Source organism: Bufo gargarizans, chromosome 11 (assembly GCF_014858855.1).
Source record: "Bufo gargarizans isolate SCDJY-AF-19 chromosome 11, ASM1485885v1, whole genome shotgun sequence".
Classification (NCBI taxonomy): domain Eukaryota; kingdom Metazoa; phylum Chordata; class Amphibia; order Anura; family Bufonidae; genus Bufo; species Bufo gargarizans.
In genome coordinates, this window is record NC_058090.1 from 44,905,525 (window position 1) to 44,925,983 (window position 20,459).

At 47.6% G+C, this 20,459-nt stretch overlaps 1 protein-coding gene across 2 annotated transcripts in view; it reads left to right on the forward strand.

The window, feature by feature from the left end:
- LOC122921466 (deubiquitinase DESI2-like) overlaps nt 1–20,459 on the forward strand; it is a 119,583-nt gene that overhangs the window by 57,622 nt on the left and 41,502 nt on the right. For both annotated transcript variants that reach the window (XM_044271444.1, XM_044271443.1), the window contains exon 2: nt 16,438–16,510. In XM_044271444.1, the coding sequence (XP_044127379.1) occupies nt 16,438–16,510 (73 nt within the window). The remainder of the gene's footprint in view (nt 1–16,437; nt 16,511–20,459) is intronic.

The following is a 20,459-nucleotide window of genomic DNA, read 5'->3' on the forward strand; positions in this document are numbered from 1 at the left end:
TCCTTGTAATTTTTGGCAGCCCTTGCACTTTATATACAAGTAAATATACAGGATAGAATGTTTCTTAACAATTTTTCCTCTAAAATTGATTTTTTGTTTTGTTTTGTGCGTATTATTGTCAGTCTGTAAAAGTGGCGTACTACTCGGACAACATGGTTCTCAGCAGCGACCTGGAAGTCCATGATGCATCCAGACATCCTCCCCATGCTGTTTCCAAACCATTTCAGTGGTGTTTCCATCAATTTCTGACCCTTTCCTATGAACCAGACACCCTCCCCTCTTCAGAGCAGGGGGTGCCTGGTTTAATGCTCGGGTTCTCCCATTGACTTCCATTATACTAGGGTGTTCGGTAGAACACCCAAGCATCCCAATGTGTTCGGGCAGAGCCCCCGAGCACTATGGTGGTCGATCAACACTAATCGTTATCTTATAGTCTATCTATCCAATATCTATCTATCTAATATCTATCTATCTATCTATCTATCTAATGAGCATCTATGCATCTAGAAAACAAAAAACACAGCAGCACTGTCAGAGGTGAAGGAAACAAGTACACTCCCTCACAGACCGTAGGCAATAGGTCCAATGGATAATCCCCCCCAAAAATAAAAATGAGGCAGCACTCCGGATAAAGTAAAGATGGGTGGTGGACCCTCTTTATTCACCTCGCACAACTTTTCGGCCGAAATGTTGGGCGAGGTGAATAAAGAGGGTTCACAAACCATCCTTACTTTATTTGGAGTGCTGCGTGATTTTTGATCATCTAACAAATATATATATATATATAGCTTGACAAGGGCTCCATTGAGTTGAGTTGAAACGTTGGCAGAAGTATGGAGGAATAAAGAAGTCAATTTTTCACTTAATCGGAGTGCTACCTCTTAGGCCTCATGCACACAACCGTTGTTGTGTCCCGTGTCCGTTGTTCCGTTTTCCGTGATTTTCTGCGGACTCATTGACTTTCAATGGGTCCGTGGAAAACTCGGCTAATGCACCGTTTGTCATCCGCGTCCGTGATCCGTGTTTCCAGTCAGTGAAAAAAATATGACCTGTCCTATTTTTTCACGGACAACGGTTCGCAGACCCATTCAAGTCAATGGGTCCATTAAAAAAATACGGATGCACACAAGATTGTCGCCCGCGTCCGTTTTTTTCCTATCATTTGCATGGCAAACTAAACTTAGATTTTTTTTTTTTACTTTCCTTCATGTTTGGAGATACACGGAAACAAAAATAGACACGGATCAGGGAACAACGGAACCCCTTTTTGCGGACCGCAAAAAAATACTGTTGTGTGCATGAGCTTACTTTAACTATTTCACTGCTGGATCTAAGTCCGTGATCGTCAGAGGGATTACTCCTATTTTTTGCGTCAAGAGTGCTTTATTCATTACCTATCTATCCATCCATCCATCTTTCTATCTTCACTAAGGAAAACCTATAGATGCCTACATTCTTTATTACTAATATATGTGTGCTCGATCTCAGATGTGAAGCTTCAGACGCCAGCAGTGAAATTAAAAAGTCACCCAGGCTAAAAGAAGTATCATCCCACAGAGATAGCTGCTGGAAAGTCATTTATCAATGTTTCAGAAATGCAAAGCAGGTGGTGTGAATGCAGGCGTATCGGGGAGCAGCAGACCGTAAAGCCTGACGCGCTGATGTCTTATCTGCTCCTATAGCGCTGCATTATTAAGTACTGATAAACAGGGCGGGATTTATGTTATGCTGGGTTTTATGTTGAAATATAGCATTTTACTTATTAAAGATAATCCAAGTGTAACAACCTTACGCTAAAATTAAAGTATGCTTTCTGCTATGTAATACTACGGAGTAAAATAGCGCCCAGAACCTAATGACCCCTAATGCTTGAGAATCAATGTCCAGGAATAGTTGTCACAGATTTTTGGGGTGGATTTTCCCCACTGACTTCTATTGGTATTCATCATCATTTCAATTTAGATGGGCAGTCCATTGTGTGTCTAGATGTAACCTCATGGTCCATCCTAGCTTTCCTGTAGGTCAGAAGCCCACCTCTGAGGAATGACCTTTTCTCATCATGAATCTAAACTACACCTTTCCAAGGCAGAGAGGCCCAATTGGACCTATTAGGAACCGTCCTCTATGAGTCAGCGCAGACAGACACTGCAAAGAGTGGCTTGGCTTTGCCAAACTTAAAGGGGTTGGCCCATTTCATACACTGGTGGCATATCACTAGGATATAGTCCCATCTGGGACTTGCACCAATCTCTAGAACGGAGCCCACAAACTAAAGGAGAAAAGACTGCACATGCATGGCCGCCCTCTATTCATTTCTATGGGACTTAAGAAAATAGCTGTACCCTGGCGCAAGCTATTTCTGTCAGCCCCATAGAAGTGAATGGAGCAGTGGTCGCGCTTGCGCAGTGCGCTTCCCATTAATTTCTATGGGACTCCCTTAGAAATTTTCTGCTCTCCTTCCCTTTGTGGGCTCTGTTCTAGAGATGGTTTTGGGTCCCAGAGGTGAGACCTACACCTATCAGACATTGATGGCATACCCTACTGATATCCCACCAATGTATGAGATGGTACAACCCCTTTAAAGGGATTCTGACACCATTAAATATTATTTGAATATAATTCAGCATAAAAAAGTTGTTACCTTTGTAATTTGCTTTCTTTTATAAAAATGCTCCAGTTGTGAGACATTCTCTTTATTTCATTATAATGGTGCCCCCGGTGTCCACCAACTGAGGTGGTCGCACATGTTCAGTTTCATCCTCCAACTGCCACCAGCTGTATCTACTGTTAGAAGAGGGAGAGAGACACTCCCCTGAGCTGTGATAGGGAGAGAGCTGCAGCAGAAAGGTCACACCCCCTAAGCTGCCAGCCTGAATACAATCTAGCAGAGTAATAGGTACAATGAATGGGGAGATCTCTGGAGCCATGTGAAGTACAGGGCTGGTTTAGCTTTGTAAGAAAGAGATTGTCATATTCTATACAATGTCAGATTTTTATTATTCCCATCAATCAAGGCATAACCACTTTAATGCCACCATGGGTTACATGATCACCTTTACATTTTTATACATTCCCTTGCAGCGACTGTTGCAGTCAAATTCATGCCTGATGAATGGGGGTTACAGAAGGTGGAGGCATCAGGTGCTGCAGGATCTGCTGTGTATTTATCTTTAAAGCAAGATAGATCTGTCTGGGGCACGAATCTGCCACCTTCGGCTCTCCGTCTGCTGTAAAAACTACAACTCCCAGCATGCACACTTGCTCAGCTGTTCTTGTAACTCCCATAGAAGTGAATGAAGCATTCTGGGAAATGTAGTTTCAGAAGAGCTGGAGTGCCGGAGGTTGTTGATCCCTGGTTTAGGGCAGCATTTCTGCTTTGTCCACTTCTCCTATGTTGTGATCCTATGACACTGGTTTTAATGTGGTTGTCCCACCTTTTTCTAAATATTGGGCTATCCTCAGGATAGGTCATCACTACCTTATTAGCAAGGGTCCGGCCCGTAGCTTTGTAGCTTTAACACCAGAAGTCGGTGACGAATCAACACCGCACCATCAACATCATAGTGGACAACGCTGGTCACTGCAGCACTGCTCCCATCAACTTCCATAGGAGCAGCGTCTCAGTGACGAGTGATGTCCACTAATTGTCGACGATGCAGTGTAGTTTCGGTGATGGTGGGTGTCCCGGGTCCCAGACCTTTGCCAATCAGCTAGTGATTGCCCATCCAGAGGATCGGTCATCACTTAAAAAAGGCTGGACATCATCCCCTTTAACCCGTTCAAGAGACAGCCAGTTTGGACCAAATGCCGGAGCCCCATTTTTCAAATCTGACATGTGTCACTTTATGTGGTTATAACTTTTGAAAGCTTTTACTTATCCAAGCCATTCTGAGACTGTTTTCTCATGACACATTGTACTTCATGTTAGTGGTGAATTTGAGTTGATACGTTTTATCTTTATGCCTAAAAAAATCCCAAATTTGCATTAATTTTGGAAAAATTCACTATTTTCAAAATTCGAATTTCTTTGCTTTTAAGACGGATAATGATACTTCATAAAATAGTTATCACTTTACATTCCCCATAAGTCTACTTTATGTTGGCATCATTTTGTAATTTTCATTTAATTTTTTTAGGAAGTTAGAAGGCTTAAGCCTCATTCACACGTCAGTGTTTCAAGGACATGTGCTGTACGTGTTCTCCGCGGACAGTACACGTCCCCATTCATCTGAATGTGTGTTTTTGTGGAGGTGAAGTAGTCAAAAATGACAATTCTGTTAGTGTTTTTATTTTTTATGGGGTTCCTCTTGTGGTAAATATTATAAGATAATTATGACGATACCAAATTTATGTAGTTTTTTTATGTTTTACTACTTTTTTAGCAATAAAATCACTTTTGTGTTAAAAATAAATTATATGTTGCATCGCCATATACTAAAGTCCATAACTTTTTTATGTTTTCACCAACGTAGCTGTTTAGGAGCTTGTTTCTTGCGTGATGGGCTGTAGTTTTTATTGGTATCATTTTGGGGTACATATGTATTTTTGATCACTTGTTATTTATTTTTTTGTGGACATGAGGTGACAAAAACAGCAATTCTGTCATTTTTTTCTACATTATTTTTTACGGACTTCACCCCGCGGCATTAGTAATAAGATACTTTTATAGATCAGGTTGTTACGGATGCGGCGATACCAACTATGTGTATTTATTTTATTTTATTTTTTAATGACATAAATGAACGGATATGAGAAAAGACAATTTTTATTTTATTTTTTATTTGTAACTTTCTTTTTTCAGACTTTTTAAAAATCTATCAAGATCCATCTGGATCATAAAAATCCAGTGGGCCTGATAGCTATACAGTGCATTGCAATAGTCATCTATTGCAATGCACTGTATAGTCAGTGCTACACTTACACTAAGGCCCCTTTCACACGAGCGAGTTTTCCGCGCGGGTGCAATGCGTGACGTGAACGCATAGCACCCGCACTGAATCCTGACCCATTCATTTCAATGGGGCTGTGTACATGAGCGTTGTTTTTCACGCATCAGTTCTGCGTTGCGTGAAAATCGCAGCATGTTCTATATTCTGCGTTTTTCACGCAGCCCTGGCTTCATAGAAGTGAATGGGGCTGCGTGGAAAACGCATTGCATCTGCAAGCGATGCGTTTTTCACTGATGGTTGCTAAGAGATGTTGTTTGTAAACCTTCAGTTTTTTATCACGCGCGTGAAAAACGCATCAAAACGTATTGCACCCGCGCGGAAAAACGGAACAACTGAACGCAATCGCAGACAAAACTGACTGAACTTGCTTGCGAGTTTCACTGAACGCACCCTGAACGCATCCGGACCTAATCTGTCACGCTCGTGTGAAAGAGGCCTAAGGCTGATCAGACCCTGAGGGTCTGATCAGTCTTAGGCCTCTTTCACACTTGCGTTGTCCGGATCCGGCGTGTACTCCACTTGCCGGAATTACACGCCGGATCCGGAAAAACGCAAGTGTACTGAAAGCATTTGAAGACGGATCCGTCTTCAAAATGCTTTCAGTGTTACTATGGCAGCCAGGACGCTATTAAAGTCCTGGTTGCCATAGTAGGAGCGGCGGAGCAGTATACTTACAGTCCGCGCGGCTCCCGGGGCGCTCCAGAATGACGTCAGAGCGCCCCATGCGCATGGATCATGTGATCCATGCGATCACGTCATCCATGCGCTTGGGACGCCCTGACGTCACTCTGGAGCGCCCCGGGAGCCGCACGGACGGTAAGTATGCTGCTCCCCGCTCCCCACTACACTTTACCATGGCTGCCAGGACTTTAGCGTCCCGGCAGCCATGGTAACCATTGAGAAAAAGCTAAACGTCGCATCCGGCAATGCGCCGAAACGACGTTTAGCTTAAGGCCGGATCCGGATCAATGCCTTTCAATGGGCATTCATTCCGGATCCGGCCTTGCGGCAAGTGTTCCGGATTTTTGGCCGGACTGTCCATTCAGAATGCATTAGGATAAAACTGATCAGTATTCTTCCGGCATAGAGCCCCGACGACGGAACTCTATGCCGGAAGACAATAACGCAGGTGTGAAAGAGCCCTTAGGTACACGGCAGCCCGGACACCTTTGTAAGGCGCCCGGTTGTCATGGCAACCATCGGGCCGCTGCCATCGCAGAAGCAGTGGCCTGATGCAAGAGAGAGGGAGCTCCCTCCCTCTTAACCCCATGGATGCCGCGGGCCACTACTGACCACAGCATCTATGGGGTTAAACAACCGAGATCGGTGCCGATTTCGGCCGTAGCAGTAGAGTGTTAGCTGTAAGCTAAAGCTGCTGATGGCGGTGACTCCGTTCCTGAGCTGCTGCACAGAGGACATCGCAGCAGGGGGCATCTGGGGGGCAATGGAAGACAATGGGGGGGGGGGGCAATGGCCACATGTGGGGGGCACAAATTTATCAGGGGCACTGGGGGCAAGGTGGCAATCATGTCTCATTTCAGGCTGTGATCTCCAGCATGAAAGCAGATGTTTACAGCAGGGGGACCCAAACAAGGCAGCCAATGCTGGGGAGCAAAGGAGCCGGGATCCAGCGGCAGGTAAGTATGCTTCCCTTTTGCAGGTCTAGCCACAAGGATCCCTAGTTCTGCCTATTATTGGATTTTGTAAGCGGTTGCATAGGTTTATAGGATGGATGTACAGATAATACTGGTTATATTGAATTCAACCCTGGAATGATTTTTAGCTTATAATGAGTACAATGCAGCAATAAAAAATTGCCCCCAAAGGTGTATATAGCTTTTAACACCTTAATGTTAATTTCCATATTTCACAGTTCTTTACTCAGTGAGGGCACTTTGTGCAGCACGCCAGACCTGCAGGGTATTGCGATAGTGAGGTCACGGTTATGGGCAATCGAGGGTTACTCACTTTTTGGAGGGGAACCCTGGGCAGGCATGCGACAGTGAAGGAGAGGTAGACACAAGTTCCTCTGGGGCACACTCTGTAAAAAGGGACCAGGCCTGATGGTGGATGAGGTGCCCTGGATGTTGCAGGTATTTTGAGTGCCTGAGGAAAGGTCCCTTTAAGGATCGTGACGCCAGTGCCTGTAACGGTGGAACACCGATTTATAGGAGTAGTGATGAAGTTGTCATGGTCTTACCTTCTCACTGTTCTCCTTCGTTTGACATGTGCTGGCGGCCATCTTGGTTTCTGGGTTTCTTGTAGCCTCCCACCCTGCGGCTTCTCCTTCCCACTGGGAGGAGCTGGATGCCTAGCTCATATATATAGGAGGTCTGTGGCTTCAGTTCCTTGCTTGGTCCTCCTGTGTTCACATGCTTCTAAGACTGCTGCTGCTTCTGGTTCCTGATCCTGGCCTCGTCTGACTACCCCGTTGGTTCCTGATCCTGGCTTCGTCTGACTACCCTGCTGGTTCCTGATCCAGGCTTCGTCTGACTACCCTTCCAGTTCCTGACCCCTGTCTACGCAAGACCCTGCTTCGGTTTAGCCATCCGTTTGGACTTTTGCTTACAGCTTGATTTTCAATAAAGCCTTCTTATTTCCACTTATCTCTTGTTGTACGGCTGGTTCATGGTTCCATGACATTAGGACCAAGCCATGAATTTTGACGGTACAGGGCCATCCTCGCTACCTACGCTGGTTGCCAGACTTGATCAGCAGGATCACCTGTTGGGTCGGTTCGCTGTGGCGTTGCAAACCCTGCTTGAACGCACGGCTCATTTCGCTTCCGTTGCCGATGGGTCGGTTGTCGCTCCTGGGGCCGCTCCTACTGCCGCTCCGGTTGTTGCGCAAGAGTCTACCCCGACACCTGTTGCTGCGCCTGCGGCATGACCGGTTCTGCCCCCCTTCCACAGCGCTTTGGGGGAGAGCCAACTCAGTGCCGAGGTTTCCTTAACCAGGTGGGCATTTATTTCGAGTTGCTGCCACATGCCTTTCCTACTGAGAGATCAAAGGTGGGCTTCTTGATCTCGCTGCTCTCGGACAAGGCCTTGGCCTGGGCCAGCCCTTTATGGGAGAACAACAATCCGGTGGTTGCCGAGTTTTCCGGTTTTGTTGCTTCTCTTCGGAAGGTATTCGATGTGCCGCCTCGTGCTGCCTCTGCTGCGAAGCTCCTTATGTCCATCAGACAGGGTTCACGATCCGTAGCTGAATACGCCATTGAGTTTCGTACCCTGGCAGCAGAGGTGGGCTGGAATAATGAGGCTCTGGTCGCTGCTTTCTCTCATGGTCTCTCGGATGCCTTGAAGGATGAGGTTGCAGCTAAGGACCTACCAGTGGAGCTCGAGTCTCTTATTTCTTTCCTGATTTTGATTGACACCAGACTCAGGGAGAGGCCTTCCTTTAAGGAGAGCCTGCGGAGGTCTTCTAACAGATTGGCGCCTACGTTTGCTGTCCCACCCGTGCCTCCCTCTCCTCCCATGCCTCCTGGGGATGACTTGTCTGGGGGTGAACCCATGCAGCTGGGGTTTGCTCGCCTGTCCGAGGGGGAGAGGGTACTCCGGAGACGCGAGGGCCGATGCATGTACTGTGGTCTCGGTGGGCATTTTCAGTTGGCATGTCCGAACCGTCCGGGAAACGCTCGCACCTGAGATCCTGTCGGGGGCAGATCTTGGGTGGAGTCTCCTCGTCCCCGGTTTCCCGTGTTGACAAACCACTGATCACTGTTGTCCTCTCCTGGGTCGGGGGCTCGGTGACGACCCAGGCGTTGGTGGACTCTGGTGCTGGTGGTTTGTTCATTGATAGTGTGTTCGCTGCCGCCAATTCCATTCCTCTGCAGCCTCGAGGTTCCCCACTGGCTCTTGAGGCGATAGACGGCAGACCCCTTCTGCCGCCACACGTGACTCATGAGACCCTTCCAGTGGGGATAGCCATTGGTGCCGTTCACAGAGAGTCGGTCTGTCTCCAGGTGATTTCGTCTCCACACTACCCGGTGGTCTTGGGGTACCCCTGGCTCCAGAAGCATAATCCGACTTTCGATTGGAGATCGGCCGAGATCCTCTCGTGGTCACCGCAGTGTGGGGCTAGTTGCATCCATGGGCCTGTCAAGTTGCTGTGTACTTCCTCGGACTCTCTGTTGCCTCCTGAATACGAAGAGTACCGGGATGTATTCGATAAGGTGCGCGCGGTTGCCCTACCTCCGCACCGCCCATACGATTGTGCCATAGAGTTACAATCTGGTGCCGTTCCTCCTCGTGGCAAAGTCTATCCACTGTCGGTAGCGGAGAATGAGGCCATGGAGGAGTACGTGAGGGAGGCGCTTTCACGCGGACACATTCGCAAATCCTCGTCCCCGGCAGGGGCTGGATTTTTCTTTGTGAAAAAGAAGGGCGGTGAGTTGAGGCCTTGCATCGATTACAGGGGTCTCAATCGCATCACGATCAAGAACGCTTACCCGATACCCTTGATTTCCGAGCTGTTCGATCGCCTCAAAGGGGCCACGGTCTTTACCAAACTCGACCTGAGGGCGGCATATAACCTGGTAAGGATCAAGGCGGGCGATGAGTGGAAGACCGCGTTTAACACCAGGACCGGTCATTATGAATCCTTGGTTATGCCCTTTGGGTTGTGCAATGCGCCCGCAGTCTTCCAGGAATTCATCAACGATGTTTTCCGTGACCTGTTGCAGCAGTGTGTGGTGGTCTATTTGGATGACATCTTGGTATATTCTGAATCCATGGAGGCCCACATTATGGATGTCAGACGAGTGTTGCAACGGTTACGAGAGAACAGGCTGTTCGGTAAGCTTGAGAAATGCGAATTTCACCGATCCCAGGTAACCTTCTTAGGTTACATCATTTCCGCTGAGGGGTTCTCCATGGATCCTGAGAAGGTTTCGGCTGTCTTACAGTGGCCCCAGCCCAGTGGTCTCCGTGCCCTGCAGCGCTTTTTGGGCTTCGCCAATTATCGGAAGTTCATCAGGGACTTTTCTATGCTAGCCAAGCCTCTCACGGATCTGACCAGGAAGGGCAGTAATTTCCAGGTCTGGCCGCTCGAGGCCATCCGAGCTTTTGAGGCTCTAAAGTCCGCCTTTGTGTCGGCTCCGATTCTGTCGCATCCCAACCCTGGGTTGCCCTTTGTCCTCGAGGTGGACGCGTCTGAGACGGGAGTAGGCGCCCTTCTGTCTCAGCGTAGAACACCAGAGGGTCCTCTGCTTCCCTGTGGGTTTTACTCCCGGAAACTGTCTTCCGCGGAGTGCAACTATCAGATTGGTGACAGGGAGTTATTGGCCATCGTGCAGGCCCTTAAAGAATGGAGGCACTTGCTCGAGGGTTCGGTGGTTCCGGTTCTCATCCTGACGGACCACAAGAATCTGACCTACCTTTCTGAGGCCAAGAGATTGACACCACGTCAGGCCAGATGGGCTCTGTTCTTGTCACGTTTTAATTACGTGGTCTCCTACCTACCCGGTTCCAAGAACATCAGAGCGGATGCCTTATCACGGCAGTACTCCGAGCTGTCCGGGGAGGAGTCGATTCCGACTTCGGTCATACCTCCGAATCAGATCCTGGCCGCCATTCGCACCAGCCTGACCTCTCCCCTGGGTGAGCAGATTTTGGCGGCTCAATCTGGTGCTCCCTCTGGGAGACCCAACGGCAGGTGTTTTGTGCCTGAGGAGTTGCGCACTCGGTTGTTGCGAACCTACCATAACTCCAAGGCCGCGGGGCATCCTGGTAAGAATCAGCTGTCCTGGGCTGTTTCACGTCTGTTCTGGTGGCCTTCTCTACGTTCCGACATCGCCGCATATGTAGCGGCATGCTCCGTTTGTGCCCAGAGTAAGTCCCCTCGGCACCTTCCGTTGGGCCTTTTGCAACCCATAGCCACCGGGGAGCGCCCATGGTCACACCTGGGGATGGATTTCATTGTGGACCTCCCTGCATCCCGAGGCCATACGGTCATTCTCATGATTGTGGATCGGTTTTCCAAAATGTGCCACTGTGTTCCTCTCAAGAAGTTACCCTCTGCACAAGAGTTGGCCACGATTTTCGCCAGGGAGGTCTTCCGGTTGCACGGTTTGCCCAAGGAGATTGTGTCGGATCGGGGGAGTCAGTTTGTGTCCAGGTTCTGGCGCGCCTTTTGCTCCCAGTTGGGGATTCATCTCTCTTTCTCCTCGGCCTACCACCCTCAGTCCAATGGGGCCGCAGAACGATCCAATCAGGCCTTGGAGCAATTCCTTCGTTGCTATGTCTCCGATCACCAAGACAATTGGGTTGACCTCCTGCCTTGGGCTGAGTTTGCCAGGAACACGGCGGTGAACTCTTCCTCTGGGACGTCTCCCTTCATGGCCAATTATGGGTTCCAACCTGCCGTGTTACCGGAGGTATTCTCTCCCCAGGATATTCCGGCTGTGGAGGATCACCTTTCCGTCCTACGTGCTTCTTGGGTACAGATCCAGAGGTCCCTTGAGGTCTCTGCGCAGCGCCAGAGACTCCAGGCTGATCGCAGACGAGCGCCCGCTCCTTCCTACCAGGTCGGAGACCGTGTATGGTTGTCCACCCGCAACCTCAACCTTCGAGTGCCCACTCCCAAGCTGGCGCCTCGCTTTGTTGGTCCCTTCCGAGTGCTTCGCAGGGTAAACCCGGTAGCCTATGCCCTTGCGCTTCCTCCTGGCATGCGGATCTCCAACGTGTTTCATGTCTCCCTGTTGAAGCCATTGGTGTGTAATCGTTTCACTTCCTCGGTTCCTCGGCCCCGTCCGGTCCAAGTGGGCAATCGTGAGGAATATGAGGTGAGCAATATCCTGGACTCACGCCTGGTCCGCGGTCGGTTGCAGTTTTTGGTCCATTGGCGTGGTTATGGTCCAGAGGAGCGTTCCTGGGTTCCCTCCGCAGATGTCCATGCTCCTGCTTTGCTCCGAGCCTTCCACGCACGCTTCCCTCAGAAACCGTTCCTTACTCCGCGGAGGAGGGGCCCTTGAGGGGGAGGTACTGTCATGGTCTTACCTTCTCACTGTTCTCCTTCGTTTGACATGTGCTGGCGGCCATCTTGGTTTCTGGGTTTCTTGTAGCCTCCCACCCTGCGGCTTCTCCTTCCCACTGGGAGGAGCTGGATGCCTAGCTCATATATATAGGAGGTCTGTGGCTTCAGTTCCTTGCTTGGTCCTCCTGTGTTCACATGCTTCTAAGACTGCTGCTGCTTCTGGTTCCTGATCCTGGCCTCGTCTGACTACCCCGTTGGTTCCTGATCCTGGCTTCGTCTGACTACCCTGCTGGTTCCTGATCCAGGCTTCGTCTGACTACCCTTCCAGTTCCTGACCCCTGTCTACGCAAGACCCTGCTTCGGTTTAGCCATCCGTTTGGACTTTTGCTTACAGCTTGATTTTCAATAAAGCCTTCTTATTTCCACTTATCTCTTGTTGTACGTCTGGTTCATGGTTCCATGACAGAAGTACACAGATGGTATGGTGAACCAAACGTTGCTTTACTTGGAAAACAGTCCAACTTGTACAGACAGTTGATGATGATGCAGTCCCTTATATCACAAATGCCACAGCAGGTTCACTTCACAATATGGCAGGTATTAATCCTGCAAGATACTTGGAGGGTAAACAGTTAATGCTTCGCAGGACTATGCTGCACTATCCCCTCAGCTATTCTAGCTGGCTGGATCCCAAGGCCCGGATGCCTAAATGCTGGCTTTAATCCTTGGTGTATAAATCTTCCCCCAGTATTGACCCTTGCTTCTATATTAAAGTACCTCTGCCCCTCAGCTTACTTCTCTGAGCTGGTTGTGCTGTTCCTGTGGTAAGGGAAGCTGCAGGTTTCTCCCAGGAGGTAGATTCTTCTTCTGGGGTGACTCTACTGAGCTAAGCTTGGCCTCAGGAGCTTCAGGCTGACTATGTTCACTTCTAGCCACCTGGAATGAACTTACTCTCCCCTGTCTGCGCCTACCTATAAATACTTAGGGCTCTCTAGCTCCCTCTAGCGTCTAGGAGGCTAAACTACACCCTGACAGGCCTGACACCCAGATAATACAGGAAAATGAACAGTAAACATTACATTAATGCAATGGACATATTAACCCTTGTGTAGTGCCCACCTTTACCTAGTGGGACACTACATTTGCAGGGATATCTGGATTAAAGCTGGCCATACACATTAGACAAAAATTCTTTGAAACAAACAATTTCAACTAAAATGAACGTTTGTCCTTAGGAATTTAGGACAAAATGATCAATAGCCATTCATTTTTAACGACAGGCCTCCTACCGACTGAAATTAAGTAGGTTACAAGTAATATTTTCGTCCAATAGATGCCTGTAGTCGACTGGGTATGGGGAGAAAGAATGGACGTTTATAAGACCGAGTGGAAGTCAGAACTCTTGTGGGCGCTGCTTAGAATATGATCATTTGTATACAACAGTTTTTAAAGGCGTAGGCCATGACACTGCAGCCAACAACTGGGGTGTTTTGACGCTGCAGCCAACAACTGGGGTGTTTTGACACTGCAGCCAACAACTGACTGCAGTGGCGACCCGACCCTCTTGTGTCACATGAGTGACTGACATGGCGCAAAGAGGTCAGGCCTCCGCTGCACCCAGTCATTGGCTGCAGCAGCATGAAAGCGGATGTATACAGCAGGGGGACCCAAGCAAGGCAACCAATGCTGGGGAGCAAAGGAGCCGGGATCCATCAGCAGGGTGCAGGTAAGTTCTGCCTATTATTGGATTTTGTAAGCGGTTGCATAGGTTTATAGGATGGATGTACGGATACTACTGGTTATATTGAATTCAACCCTGGAATATTTTTTATAGTAAAAAAAAAAAAAACAAGCAGACTAAAACTTACGTACAACATAAAACGCACATTTCCAGTTCTGTAATTGCTTTCTGCTTGAAAAATACCAATGAGAATTGGAAGTGAAAATTATAAAATCGCCGGGTGGCCTGCTCCTGTAAATTACATTTTCATTATCCCTAGATTATTGAGAGAGGTGGATCTTGTGGAAGAGCCTCTTCTATTACAGTGATTTCATTAGTTTTTGGAAAACAGGATAAAATAGGACGGCTTATGTGGCTAGATGAAAAACATAAGGCCTCACCCCCCTTGTCTCTGGACCTTAAAGGGATTATGCCATGATTGAGATAAAAAAATGAAAATCAGACATCATATAGTACAAGAAAATATCTTTCTAACAAAGCTAGAACCGGCCCTGTACCTCACATGCATTCAGAGATATCTCCATTCATTGCTCTTAGATTTATTTCAGGCAGAAAGCTCAAGAGGCGTGTCCTTTCTCTTGCATCTCAGGGGGAGTGTCCTTTCCCTTGCATCTCAGGGGGCGTGTCCTTTCTCTTGCATCTCAGGGGGAGCGTCCTTTCCCTTGCATCTCAGGGGGCGTATCCTTTCTCTTGCATCTCAGGGGGCGTATCCTTTCTCTTGCATCTCAGGGTGAGTGTCCTTTCTCTTGCATCTCAGTGGGCGAGTCCTTTCTCTTGCATCTCAGGGGGAGCGTCCTTTCCCTTGCATCTCAGGGGGCGTATCCTTTCTCTTGCATCTCAGGGGGCGTATCCTTTCTCTTGCATCTCAGGGGGCGTATCCTTTCTCTTGCATCTCAGGGGGCGTATCCTTTCTCTTGCATCTCAGGGGGCGTATCCTTTCTCTTGCATCTCAGGGGGAGCGTCCTTTCCCTTGCATCTCAGGGGGCGTATCCTTTCTCTTGCATCTCAGGGGGAGTGTCCTTTCTCTTGCATCCCAGTGGGCGAGTTGTTTCTCAGGGCTCATATCCTTCTTGCCCTGTAACTGATTATATGGCTGCTGGCAGTTAAAGGATAGGACTGAGCATGTGTGTCCACCTCAGTGAGGTTCACAGAGAAATAAGAAATAGAATAAACAGCAGGTAGCGCTATACAGCTACATTTTATTGAATAACTTACTAAATCTACTCTTCATAGTATTCACTATCATCAAAGTTAAACTTTTTCATCAAACTGAACACTCCATCACGTAGATGACCACTTCACAAAGCTCTGCTCTCCAAATTGCATGCCTTCTATTACGAAAAAGATGGTGTATTGGGAAGCCCGTACAAGGTGCAGCCGAGCTGCATGCCACATGCCGATTACCATTAATAGCTGCAGATGAAACACCTGGTGGGAGATTTACTAAAATAAATGCACCAGAATTTATGTGTATTCTGATGATATCAAGTTATCGGCTGTGTACAGGATAGGTCATAATTATTAGAGTACAACCCCACCAATCACCAGAACCTCATACCCCCTAAAGTGAATAGAGTAACCCGGGCACTGCCGCTCCCTTCATCTCTATGGGACTGCTGCAAACTGCCAAACTCTATACTCGCCTATCTCCAGCTAGAGAATGAATGGAGTGGCAGTGTATATCCTTGACCTGCTGCTCGATTCATTTCTGGGGTACAGGGCCTCAGTTCTTGTGAACGGTGGGGATCCTTGCAGTCGGACCCCATGACTTAATAGGGATAGGAAATGACTTGATATAGCCGGAATACGCCTTAAATTTGTACCTAAAAACTAGAGTACATGCTTTGCACCACGTTTATTACGTAGTACTGACACTTTTTGTGACTAGTTCCACAAGAGCGTGTGGATTAACAGCAAAGGGTATGGGCTCATGGCCTAAAGGGCATCTGTCAGCAGATTTGTACCTATGACTCTGGCAGACCTGTTACATGTGCGCTTGGCAGCTGAAGGCATCTGTGTTGGTCCCATGTTCATATGTGCCCGCATTGCTGAGAAAAATAATGTTTTAATATATGCAAATGAGCCTCTAGGAGCAATGGGGGCGTTGGCGTTACACCTAGAGGCTTTGCTCTCTGCAACTGCCGCGCCCTGTGCACTTTGATTGACAGGGAAAGGCAGTGTAAATGTGATCACACCTGGTCCTGTCATCAGAGTGGAGAGGGGGCAGCAGTTGCAGAGAGAGGAGAGTCTTTAGGTGTAATGGCAACACCCCCATTGCTCCTAGAGTCTCATTTGCATATATTAAAACAACATTTTTCTCAGCAATGCGGGCACATATGAACATGGGACCAACACAGATGCCTTCAGCTGCCAAGTGCACATGTAAAAGGTCAGCTGGTGTCATAGGGACAAAACTGCTGACAGATGCCCTTTGAGATGTGCCAATGTGCACAAAAAATGTTGGCCAACTTCTAGATGGAATAAAGTTAGATAAAAATGAACCAAACTTATCATCCAGCATGATCCACTGTGATTTGGCGCATATCTTCATACTGTCTAGTCTCCGCGTACACTGACTGAATGAGTAAATCTGCCCCATAGCCTTTACGTGCTTCACCTGTACTTGCAGGAAAACCACAGCAATTAGCATTAATCCACATACTATTACAGTGGCTCAGCCGCACCAGGTACGAGCACCCTTACAGCGTGGCTACTTCATGATGAGGTTAATTAATCGCCTGATGAATAAGTGTATTCCACTTTTTATTGCAGTACTGGATTAATGAATACACCTCAACGTTGGGCATTGGAGTATTTCATTCAGGGATAGAAATCTATGGAAGAGGTAAGCTGAAGATTTTATTCTTCGTCAAAGAGAATGTGTCATGAGAAAATGACCTACTGTTTAAATCAAGGGTGGACATTTATCATCCCCTGTACGCCAGAAAACTGGCACCAAAAAGGCGTACACCTTCTAATAAATGTGGTGCATCGGACATCAGCCGGGGATAGGTTAAAGGGGTTGTCTCACTTCAGCAAATGGCATTTATCATGTAGAGAAAGTTAATACAAGGCACTTAGTAATGTATTGTGATTGTGCATATTGTCTCCTTTGCTGGTTTGATTCATTTTTCCATCACATTATACACTGCTTTTTTCCGGGGGTTACGACCACCATGCAATCCAGCAGCAGTGGTCAAGCTTGGACACTATAGGAAAAAGCGCTGGTGTGTGCTCCAGTGGTCCTGGACACCAGAGAGGCGCTTTTTCCTGTAGTGTGTAAGCACGACCACCGCTGCTGGATTGCAGGGTGGTCGTAACCCCTGGAAACAAGCAGTGTATAATGTGATGGAAAAATGAATCAAGCCATTAAAGGAGGCAATATGGACAATCATAATACATTAGTAAGTGGGGTGTAATAACTTTTTCTACATGGTAAATGCCATCTGCTGAAGTGAGACAACCCCTTTAAGACCAGTGTATAATATGCCAGTCTTAATTTTTATGTTTAACATATTTGAAAGAGGTTTTCAAAGACCTTTATACCAATGACGTATAGGTCATCAGTATCTGATCGATGGGGGTCTGACACCTGGACCCCCGCCAATCAGATGCTTGGTATCGCAGCGCAGCCCCATTCACTTCAAGGGGGCTGAGCTGCACCTAGGCCGTATGACCAATGAACGTGACATCACTTGGCCTAGGGAAAGTTGGACAAGACCGCTGTGCTACTGTGAGCGCTAGTGCCTTCCTAACAGCTGATCGGCGGGGGTCCCCGGTGTCAGATCCCCAAAATCAGATACTGATGACCTTGGAAAACCCCATTAAAGGGAGTCTGTCACCACATTTGACCATATCAGACAGATCCTATAGCGTTATATGTGCCACCCAGCAGTTAAAAACGGTACCTTTGTTGCATATAACCGAGTCTTCTTTCTGCCAAAAATGAACTTTGAAGATTATGTAAACGAGCCCTCTCAAGTGCCCAGGGCGGTGTCTCAATCTTCCGAGCCCAAGACCGGACCTCCCCAACGGCTCATAACCCTGCCCTCCTTGTGCCTGTGCCCGCCCGTTTACTCCCCTCCCCTCGCCTTTTCCATTGCGGCTGCGCGGACAAATTCGTAGCCGGCGCATGCGCAGTAGGTATTGCGATGCCCTGCCAGGACCGGGGATCGCATCACAATACCTACTGCGCATGCGCCGGCTACGAATTTGTCCGCGCAGCCGCAATGGAAAAGGCGAGGGGAGTAAACGGGCGGGCACAGGCACAAGGAGGGCAGGGTTATGAGCCGTTGGGGAGGTCCGGTCTTGGGCTCGGAAGATTGAGACACCGCCCTGGGCACTTGAGAGGGCTCGTTTACATAATCTTCAAAGTTCATTTTTGGCAGAAAGAAGACTCGGTTATATGCAACAAAGGTACCGTTTTTAACTGCTGGGTGGCACATATAACGCTATAGGATCTGTCTAATATGGTCAAATGTGGTGACAGACTCCCTTTAAGTATTTTTGATAATGTTATGTTTAATATCTCATTTCACTATCTATATTTTTTTTTACATTAAAATCCTGCAGTTTTTGCACCAGCCACTAAGGCTAATAGGCAACACTTTTTAGTCTGTACACAGATCACTTTTCACCAGTCATCTCATTATCATCACAAGCAGGATTACAATTTAAGATATTGCTATATACATACTGTATATATATATATATATATATATATATATATATAAATAACTCAAGATCTACTGTTCACAGTAGGTGACGGTCAAAGTGTATCTACTCCCTTCCTTGTACAATGACCTCTGCACATGTCACACAGCATGCCTAGAAAACTCTCCCATAGAAGTCAATAGTCCCCTCCAGACTATTGTGTCTAAGGTCTGTGTGGCTGCTGTAAAGCGTATCTCTAAAGGCTGTTAAGAACAGCTCAGGCAAGATGGCAGCCCCCATAATCGTGTTCAGGAAAGGAATAAAAAAAATCGACAATTTGAAAGTAAGAACAGATTAGAAAAAAAGGAGATGTGTCACTATCTGGATTTACCTGGCAGAACAGCCGACGACCAAATGATCGTCAGCTGAATGGGTATAGTCACACTATAGGAGTATCAACACCACAAATTACAGTGTACAGTACAATACCCACTGTGTAGTTCTCTTCTTCTTACTGGTCTGACTCCTTCCACTGGTGATATTCTCAAAGGTCCTTTAGTAAGAGCTTTCATGTCAACCCTGCTGCCTAGGGACCTTCAGCATGGGGAGGGCTGTGTTTCTCATAGTCCTCACAATGAGCTGATTGATCATTCAGTTTCCTCTACTGCCTGGACTGATCACACGGATCAGTGTTGGGCCGGGAAAGGGAGAAGTGTGGGGACGCACAGCTCTCTCATTGATCCGACAAGGCGCTCCTTTAGTGCTCTGCTGGATCATTAGGACAGCAGTCAGGGAGGTCTGGCACTGCAGGGGCACACTGCTGTGGACTATAAGACTCAGGCACTTTTTTGCAAGTTTTTTTCCTGTTAAAAAGTGAATCTTGAGGTCCCCAAAATGGGTCCGCATCCATTCCGCAATTTTCAATGGGGCCGGAATGTGCAGTCCGCATCCACACTTTCGGATCTGCACTTCCGTTCTGCAAAGAAATAGAACATGTCCTATTCTTGTCCGCAATTGCGGACAAGAAAAGGCATTTTCTATGAGAGTGCCGGCGATGTGCGGTCCGCAAAATGTGGAACGCACATTGCCGTTGTCCGTGTTTTGCAGATCAGCAATTTGCGGTTCCACAGAACACATACGGATGTGTGAATGGACCCTTATAGTGCAAAAATACTCAGTCTCTTCCCTGTTAAATAGTTTTCATCATAACAAATTATTAATTGGCACGATGAGGCAATTACTTATGTCTGTCTGATTAGTGGTCAGGTGGTAATAGTCACTCCAGCCCAAATACAGCCTTTTGTACTCAAAGGGGTTGTCTAGCCAGTAATATTGATGACCTATTCTCAGGATAGGTCATCAGTATCTGATCGGTGGGGGTCTGACTCCTGGCACCCCCGCAGATCAGCTGTTTGAAGAGGAGGCAGCACTCGTATGAGCTCTACTACACTGCGCGCTGCCTCAGAAGTTTCAGCGGTGCAGTGGAATTCCAAGTGCTTGCTCCATTCACTTCATTACACTGCGCCGCCACTGCAAGCCCGACGATGCGCAGTGTAATCTTAAAGGAGAAGTAGCATTCGCACAAGCGCCGCCTCCGCTTCTAATGGCTGATCGGCGGGTGTGCCAGGAGTCAGACCCCCACCAATCAGATACTGATGACCTATTATGAGGAGAGGTCATCAATAAGCACTGGCTGCACAACCCCTTTAAGAACATTTTGCGATAAGTGATACAGGAATATAGATAGCTATGTAAGGTGTGATGTAGTGAAACACACAGTAGGAAAGGTGTCTGCATCTTCTCATGAGAAACAAATTGATCCTGGGGCTTCATGTTATCCAGTGCCTGCCCGTCGCCCTTCCCCCCACTCATCTATATTCACCTTCTCCGCAGTTTGTGAAATGTCAAGTCGGTGACATTGTAATAATAATTACACCTCTCCCTAGTCATTTATTCAATGTTGCTGATATAAATCGTGCTCTGTCTGTCCGCAGCGCCCCTGAATTCAAGGCTATTTGTTGATGCCTTTTTATTGCATTGTTAAAGGTCAGACGGGGTCCAATACATGAATTTGCCATGATATCTGAACAACAGCGGGTACAAGCAAGAACGCTGTTCATGGTTTATTTCATATTTTATGA